The sequence below is a fragment of the Pogona vitticeps genome, chromosome 1, assembly GCF_051106095.1.
Source record: "Pogona vitticeps strain Pit_001003342236 chromosome 1, PviZW2.1, whole genome shotgun sequence".
Lineage (NCBI taxonomy): Eukaryota > Metazoa > Chordata > Lepidosauria > Squamata > Agamidae > Pogona > Pogona vitticeps.
Genome location: NC_135783.1, coordinates 223,309,359 through 223,317,952, shown reverse-complemented (window position 1 = coordinate 223,317,952; position 8,594 = coordinate 223,309,359). Strand labels below are relative to the sequence as shown.

The following is an 8,594-nucleotide window of genomic DNA, read 5'->3' as shown; positions in this document are numbered from 1 at the left end:
TGATAATGATGATGATGATTGCCACTTTTAGTGCTGCTCAATAGTTAGTTTGTTTATTTGTTTGTTGGTTTATGTGCTGTATTTCTCATCATAAGGGACCCAAAGCAGCCCACAACAGGTAAAATAAGAAATTTAAAACACTATATAAATATCACATTTTAAAAAAACAATTAAACATATATTAAGATCAAAGTAATCAACTATAAAATCATGGGACAAAAGCAATTATAATACAGTTTATTTATCACAATGCTACTCAGTCTACAATGGATATGTTTATGATGGGGTGCAAATTCTGACGCTACTCATGGTGAATAGGATAATTTGGGGCTGTCAAGTAAACAGGAGGACAGTGGGCAAATGGCCAGTGAAAACTGAACACTGACCTCTAAGGGAAAATGGGAAAGCATGCCATAGTGACTCACCTGGAAAATAAACACATACACTACATTAACTGTGTGCTTTTAAAATACAATTTAGCATGCAAATGCATGTTATTCCCCAGACCAGTGGCTTTATCTTGGGAACAGCCATAGACATTTGTAATGCTGTGAATAAGCCAAGAAGCTGCTTTAGTGAAGATGATTTTTGTTTTACTCAGTGTTGCATCTACCACCTTTATATTACTCTTTGTCTATGACGGAAGGACAGAGTGAGGCAAGGATATCAGACAGCACAGAGAGTTAACAATCCAATGTGCCATTAAACACTGCTTTCGCTCATGACATATTTATAAAGACAATTAAAGTTTAGGAATGCTGAGAAATCATAATTGAGGGATTGTTAATCTTGACTGATTTCCCCAACTGCTTTTAGATATTAAACAAGAGGCCAGGTGTTGCAGCCATATTACAGCACGCTGCTCTCTTTCCCCCCTCCTATTCCTGTTCTAAATATTCAAATCCCTCAAGGAAAATTTAGCTAACAATTGTGAAAGTTTCAAGAGTGAGCTAATCTTTTCCATTTTTGTTCTTCTGCCAACATTTGGAAATGTAACATATTTTAAGCATGTTCTGTTTAATTCGAAAGAAAGATTTCCTGTACCACAAGCACCCACAGTAACATACAAGAACAACATGGCAACAACCCAGCAGGGCAGATAAATTTAGAGAGCTCTTGGGAACTCCCCTGGCTTCAAACAAATTTAGAAAGATCCCACACTGTTTCAAGAACTTGTCTGAGTCACTGTCCAGCCCTCCTCAAATTTCAATCCTGAGCAAAGGATCACATCCCCGTTTGGTTGAATCTTCCTTGTGAGGAATCTTCCTTGTGGTTCAGCTGATTTGACAAGGGGTACACCTCTGTGGGGACCTGCCTTTGGCCCAAGAGGGATTTGCCCTGACACTGGTATCAGGCAGCTGAATAGTTCCAGTACGTGGCTGCACATAGCATGCTTGTTTCCAGCAGCATTTATGGCATGGAAACAGTTGGAAGGAGCCTACGTTACAGCGGCATGTATTTGGAAGAGAGGAGTGGGAGCATGCCTAGATTTAGTACACAATGTGAGAATTGGCTTTAACAACAAACCAATCATATATCTGCTAGTAATCAGAAGTAGGCTTACCAGATTTCCTGTTTGATCTCTCCATCCATTGTTGGCCTGCACCATTTTGTAATGCAGATTCAGTGATGGCAGAAGGGAGAATCAAAGTGTGAGGACATGTCCATATAGAAAAGTAGCATGTCAAGAACTAGGTATTTCCCTGCTTTGCTGGTGTGTGAGACAATTTTGTTTCGGAACTGTGGGAAAGCACTGAATTGTGGGAAAGCTCTGAAATGTCTTGCGCCTTTTCTAGTCCAACAACAAGCACATTGCCTTGGATTTTTGTCTAGAAGCTGAGACACATGCCAGTTAAAAAGAGCTCAGCTGGCTGTGAATATCCATTTCTAAAGTGCACGTGACTGGAGCCCAACAACGTGCTCTGATTGAGTTCTGATCTCTTCTCAAGCTGAATAACAGTTTGCTTGTTACACTGACATACAAGGTTTCCAAAGAACTCGAGGAGGCATATGTTGCTCTCCTCTACATTTTTATCTTCACAATGACCCTGTGAGGTAGTAGGTGTGTCTGTGACATGGTGACCAGCCCTAGATTACCCAGTCTGCATCCAGCAGGCCAAGTGGAGATCTGAACTGAGATCTCACCAGGGCTAATCTGACGCCCTCGCCATTAAACCACAATGGCTTTCTGATAGAGATGGACACAAACCAAAAAAATGAACCAAGATGTCTGTTAAAACTTGCTGGTTTGTTGGTTCGGGTTCATCAAAACTGACAAACTAAAACAAACTGAACAGATGAACTCTTTTTTTAGCAATTTAAGTAACTTCCTGGTTTGTCTGCCCCCCCATGCCCCCACAGCCTGCCCCCTGTCCCCTTCCCACTGTCCCCATTGCCTCCCTACCTTGTGCTGCCTCCTCTTCCTCTTCCACTGCCACCGTCTTCAGATACAGCAGCCCGGCTTCCTTTCCAGGAGCTGAGCCTGCTGTCTGTGCATGTTCCCCCGCCTATTAGCTGACAGCTGTAGGCATGCACAGAGACAATGGCTTGGCTTCTGTGAGTGGGGCCTGCTAGCTCTACACATGCACCGGGCTCCCAGTTCATCAGGAAGATCAGCTGGGACCAACGTTACCTGTAAGCTGCATAGCAGCACAGTGCTGAATCAGGGATGTGTGGTTAGGAGGGGTTGGATCAGGGATATGTGGCGCTGGATCGAGGCAGCTCATTTGCTTCCAGTTGCAGCCAGAATGATGATGAAGGAGGAGGAAGAGGCAGTAGGACCAGATAGGGAAGCAATGGGGGCAGTGAGAAGGGATCAGAAGGGTGGCAGAGGGGGTGGGGTAGTTCCCCTGCCCCCAGGCATGAATTTTTTTTTCTAAAAAAAAATTGAATTAGTTCTTTTTTTGAATTGGTTCTTTTTTTAAAAAGTTCAGAAAGTCTGTGATTCATGGGTAGCCACAAACCAAGAACTGCCATTGGTCTGGTTCATGGCCATTTCTATTTTCCAATAAAACATGTCTCACTGCTTTCTTGAGATGGAAGGAATGGGTGTTTCCAGTAATTTTGTAGCAGAGGGAGATTGCAGTGAGATAAAACATCAGGGCCTATTTTAAAGCAAGAGTTATGTCAAGTGCTGTCTTTCTGGCTTTTCTGCAAGTGTTGCAGTAGGTGGAAGGGAGGATGCATTTTCTCAGCCATAATTAGAGTGCTGACTATAAGTTTCCAAAACATAGCCCATGCCAGTGTATGCTGCTTATTGCTTTTTAAATTAAAAATGCAAAACAGTCAATACATATCTGCGAAACAACATTTTAAGAATAACAAAGTCATGTTTCAAATACAGACTCCATGAGGTTACAACTTGTTCTCTTCTCTTTTAAAAGCAATAACAATGGTAAATTGGGTACCAAAAAAAGAACATGTTACAGGTAGCACTGTAACTTATAATATGTGACCAGCAAATTCTGGCAACAATACAGTGTTGTGTGTGAAACCTGTAGCAATACAAAACATTTTAGAATGGCTTGACTTTGAATGGACACTTAAGACCTGTTAGCTTTACCAAAACAAACAAAAAACAAACAAACACAACACCCCAGTCTGAGTGGCACTGAAAAATAACTTTGCTTATTCACTTTGATTATAATTATTTCCGCGTGACTGGACGATGGAACATGTGAGGCATCTTCAGCCAATGGTTCCCATCCTTTCTCAACCCTATGCCTCTCTTCATGTACCATTCTCATGCCCTGCTAGCCTGTCCTATCTCAAGATGGAATGTTTTCCTCACTTCCCACACCATCCTGACTTCTGACTCTGAAAATATTGAAAGTGCTTGCCTGTGGAAGAATCTGCAAAAGCTAGTCCAATGATGTTCAGGAAGGCTTACCTGAGAAAGTGTGCCTAGGGTCACTGGCTTAAAGAGAAGCAAATAGTTCACTTCTAAATATGGAATGTTTGCCAAGCATTCATGGTTAGGACAAGAAAGGAGGGTGGGATAGGTCAATACACACCCTCTTTGGAAATACAAGAAAAAGATTTTTTTTTAATTTTGAAAATGTAGCAGCATACATTGGAAACAGAGAATCTGTGTAAGTTTTTGTACCTTTTAGTTTATTGGCTTGTTTGATGGGAAGAACTGACCCCGAATGGATGATACAAAAATATTTACACCAAGTTCAACATTTTGAAAACAGCAAAGTTGTCTGAAGAAAGAAAATGCATCCCCCACCCCATCCCCTGGCAAAATATAAAATTCTTTATATGCGCAGATTGCTATTTACAAATATTGTATGCGTGCACAATACTTTTTGTGTTTGCACTTTGCCTTCCCCAAATCCATGCATTCTTGTGAAAACCCTTGAGCGTGGCTACAACTTCTCCTGCAGGGTTGGAAATTTTGGATTTTCTGAATTACATATACCATAATCTTCCATTCTGGGAGCTCTACTTACCTTACAGACATTTTGCAAATATCTGATTGTGACACACCTGGGAGAAAGGCCTAAATCAGATGACTTTATGGCCTAACTAGGCCAAGCTCTGCCCAAGGGTCCTGCTCGGAAAGAAAGCTTCCTGTTAGTACTGAGGCAGAGCTTGGCTTAGCTAAGCCTCAAAACCTTCTGACTTAGGCCTTTCTCTCTGGTGCATTGCATTCAGGTATTTGCAAAGTGGCCGTCAGGTAAGCAGAACTCCTAGAATGGTGCATTATGGCATTTGTAATTCAGAAAATCCAAAAATCCCATCTCTGTGCAGAATGAGCAGCACAGTATCACTTTGGACACTCCTTATTTGATTTTAGAAGCTACATTGGTCTGGGCCAGCTTAGTTTTTAGACAGGATATCACCTGATCTCCTGGTAAGGCTGAGAAGCAATCCCAGGAAGGAGAGCCACTGCCATTCAGAGTTGGCAGCATTGAGTGAGTAGTCACAATAATCTGGCTTGGTATAAAGCATCCTCATGCTCTCTTCTGAAAATTCACAACTATGCTGCTAGTTTCTAAAGTGCCTTCTCTCCCAGCAGGAGAAGGAGGGAGAACTGGCAATCGTGGTGTGAAGAGGGCAGGTGAGTAGACCATTTTGGCACAAAATGGTCCCTTTCTCTTTCCCCACGCTTGGGTAATTTCCTGAAGCCGCCAACACCTCTGGTTCTTACTGTCTTCCTCTCATATTCTCCAAGGAGGAGGAAGTAACATTGAGACAAGAGCCAGCAAAGTGGCTGTAGCAAAACAGTTACTTATTCACTGGCTCACATGTCCTTTAACAAGTACTCCCAGAGTACATTCACAGCTCTCTGAGCCACTTTCTAATATCAGTCTGTCTCTACCCCATTTTGCCACAGGAATCTGGATTCCCTGAGATAAATTTCCCACAGTGGTCATGTAGTTTTGTCAAAACTCACTTGCTGTGGGAGTTAAGGCCACCACAAAGCTGGTTTTTTTCACCTGTTGAAGTCGCTGGGCTATGGGAGCTGGCTGGACTCCCCTGAGTAATTAGGAGTTAGAATAAGAAGCATGGCTCAGGGTGGCAGGCAATTAGTCATTGGGTTACCTGTTGATACCCATGGCAAATATAACATGTTAACCTGCCTTCAGGTTGGAGATGAGAATAAGCATCGTGCTGGGACAAAGTAATGAGCTATCTTTTCCTCACTGATTAATAGCAATTATGTGCTTGCTTTCTCATGTCTGAATACATATAGCACAAAATTAACCAGAAGTGTTTCATGCTAGGCTCCTTTAGGGCCCAATTTCCATCACATGAAATTCATTATAATATTATTAAACAGCAGAAAACTTTCCTGAATTGGCAATTACCAAGAAAAATACATGGGATTAATTTTCAGCTTTTTAGAAATCTTGATTGGACACAAGGAATCCTCACATTTTCCCACAGTGATTATCTGGGAGCTAGATAATATGGTCGATTAAATGTGTATAATATGCGTTTAACACTTCTTGCTTTAACTTTTACAACAACAGCAGACCACAGTCAGTGTATGTGAGGGTGAATTAACACTTTCTCCCTCTGCCACCATTCCAGTGAAAATTACCATCACCACCCACCTCTGAAGCTGCTCTTTATCCAGAAGAGTGCAGACAGCAAAGTCCCTCTGAAGTTAAACATGATCTGTGTATGTGTGTGTTTCCTCAGTCTTCATTGCCTGTTTGGAGTGATAAAACAGCCCCCAGAGGTTCACAAAGGCACAAATAGTTTTCTTATTGGGCATAGTGGTAGGTATCCCTTTGACTGTGGGGGGTTATTAAACTGAGGAAGTCACTGTGGCATCTACGTGTGTACTTGTCCTCTAATTTGTGTACAAATTGTCAGTACAGTACTGCCTTTCAGTAGAAATCCTTCACTGGAAACTCTGGCAGAGGCAGCTGAAAAAGAAGGATTGCTCAGTCTATCCAGCCATGGCTCAGGGCTGTGGTACCTTATGAGCGTCTCCAGGAAGAGGAGACACAGGGTGCTTGGAAGCTCAAGTTCCATCATGTGACAGAGGTTTAGGAGGCATCAGTATCAGGGCTTGGCTGCTTTAGGTTTAGCATTTCTCGCACTAAAATAACTGCTGTGCCAGGTGCAACTTTCCCCATCGTGTTCAGTTTCATCTGCAAAAAGCCCCTTGAGTAAGCCTGCTGCAAGGGAAAACAAAGTGTAGATCACTATAACTTGTCATTCCTTCTCCCTTTTTCATGTAATAATGGCACAATTTCAATGTAAATGTTTTCGCACGGAATTCCAAGACATTACCTACAACTTTCTATAACCAGTCCAGCATATGTGGAAGCATCTCTGCCGAATCAATATCCATCAAGCTGTTAAAGAGACAAGTGCTTCTCTTTTTCTCTGTGCTGCAAATAGTATAAAAGCATGCATTATTATTGTTGTTTTTTTAAAAAGACATTAAACCAAATATTTATTGAGAGGCTCACTATAATAGCTATCTTATGCTTATTTTACCTCTAAATAAAAGATCTCTCTGCCAAACTGATGTGTATTTTATTTAAAGACATCAGACTTTGTTAATTTCACTTGGAATTCCTGAAAGTCAGAAAATCCAATATATAAATCACTCAAACATTTAAATTCTTGTCTTAAAAATACATTTTCACTTTTCTGTCTTTGTCAGTGTAAACTATGAGAAATACCACACACACAAACACACACAAAACTAGTATATGATATTATTTAGATTCCACCTTTTCATATGGCCAGATTCCCATTTCAGCTTATTCAGGTACAGTATTAGGCTTGCAGTCCGCCGGATCCCAGAGCCTGGGACTGTCTTGCTATAAGGCCCTTTGCCTCTCACTACAGCCATGCTGAAACCAACTCAGCTTTGTATGGGCCACCACTTGATCAGTCATTGAGTGCCAGAGGCAAGCCTTACCAATTTCCTCTGGTTGCTCAGACAGAAGGTGCAGATTGGTCTTGGTGCCACCGTAGTGCTGCCGCCCTGAAGGACAGGTTGATATTGCAGGCAAGGCTGCCTCACAGCCAAAGGGTCATCTCCCAAGCTCTCGCTTTGTTGCTGCTGTAAGAGCAGCATGTTAGCCAGATGTGAAATATAGCTCGAGGCCAAGCGCAAGGTCTCTATCTTTGACAGCTTACGATCTGCTGGCTCAGTTGGGATGAGTGTGCGGAGAGCACTGAAAGCAGTATTCACGCTGTGGGTTCGATCCCTCTCCCGGGCGTTGGCAGCTTGCCTCTGCTTGCTCAAGCCACTCAGACGAGGGCTCTTGCGCTTGCGCTTGCCTTGGGCACCGGTGGAAGGCAGGGACTTGCCTGAGCTGCTCTCGCTGCTGCCACTCTCGAGCTCCTCCAGGTCGGATGCAGCACCCCCGCTGGACTTCATGGTGAGCCCTGCAGCCCCTCGGCCCCATCACTTTTATGTACAGCAGCTGCCACATTGCTCCGGTTCGCAATCAGCCACTTGCTCTCTCAACTCCCCTCCAGCAGCAGGATCATTTTTTGAATGGTTGCTCCTTTTAGATCCAGCATATGGTTGCTCTGTAAATAAGGCAAGGAGGTGGAGCTGCCACCTCAAAGTTAGCTGCACGGCTACTGCTGAAAGTGTGCACCTGTTTCCCCCTTGTCATGTAAAAATGTGCACCCTTCTCCAGGCAGCTACAAGGAGCATGTGCAGTGCGGAAATGAAGTCCTTTCCCTACCCTTTGCCCTCAATTTCATTCAGGGCTTTATGCTCTGTCAGGTGCTTGAGCAGGACAGATATTTTCCCTTGCCTCAGGATTTCCGTGTCTCACAGGCGGCTCTAATATCTGGCTTACCAAACAAAAAAACAAACAAGTGTCAGATATCAAAAATACAGGTTTGCCTGTCTTTTCCTTCCTTCCTTCCTTCCTTCCTTCCTTCCTTCCTTCCTTCCTTCCTTCCTTCCTTCCTTCCTTCCTTCCTTCCTTCCTTCCTTCCTTCCTTCCTTCCTTCCTTCCTTCCTTCCTTCCTTCCTTCCTTCCTTCGTAGAAATATTAATGCTTTCAAAACACTGTACAATTTCAAAGAGAGGCATGCATTTCTCTCCAGACTGCAAGCGCCTCACATACATGGAGTTGTAGTGGAACCAGGATTAACAG

At 43.0% G+C, this 8,594-nt stretch overlaps 1 protein-coding gene across 2 annotated transcripts; it reads right to left on the bottom strand.

Annotated features, from left to right (window-relative positions):
• Positions 1–438: 438 nt before the first annotated feature.
• On the bottom strand, positions 439–8,339 carry LOC110086143 (transcription factor 15). Of its 2 annotated transcripts, none has more exons than XM_072983900.2 (3): positions 7,394–8,339; positions 6,754–6,854; positions 439–6,638 (listed from the first exon to the last, which is right to left on the bottom strand). In XM_072983900.2, exons 1-2 carry the CDS (start codon positions 7,856–7,858, stop codon positions 6,822–6,824), a joined length of 498 nt encoding a protein of 165 aa, XP_072840001.2. In that variant the 5' UTR covers positions 7,859–8,339; the 3' UTR covers positions 439–6,638; positions 6,754–6,821. The 2 variants fall into 2 exon arrangements, with proteins under 2 accessions (XP_072840001.2, XP_078233107.1); XM_078376981.1 differs by having other exon boundaries at positions 439–6,635.
• Positions 8,340–8,594: the final 255 nt, after the last annotated feature.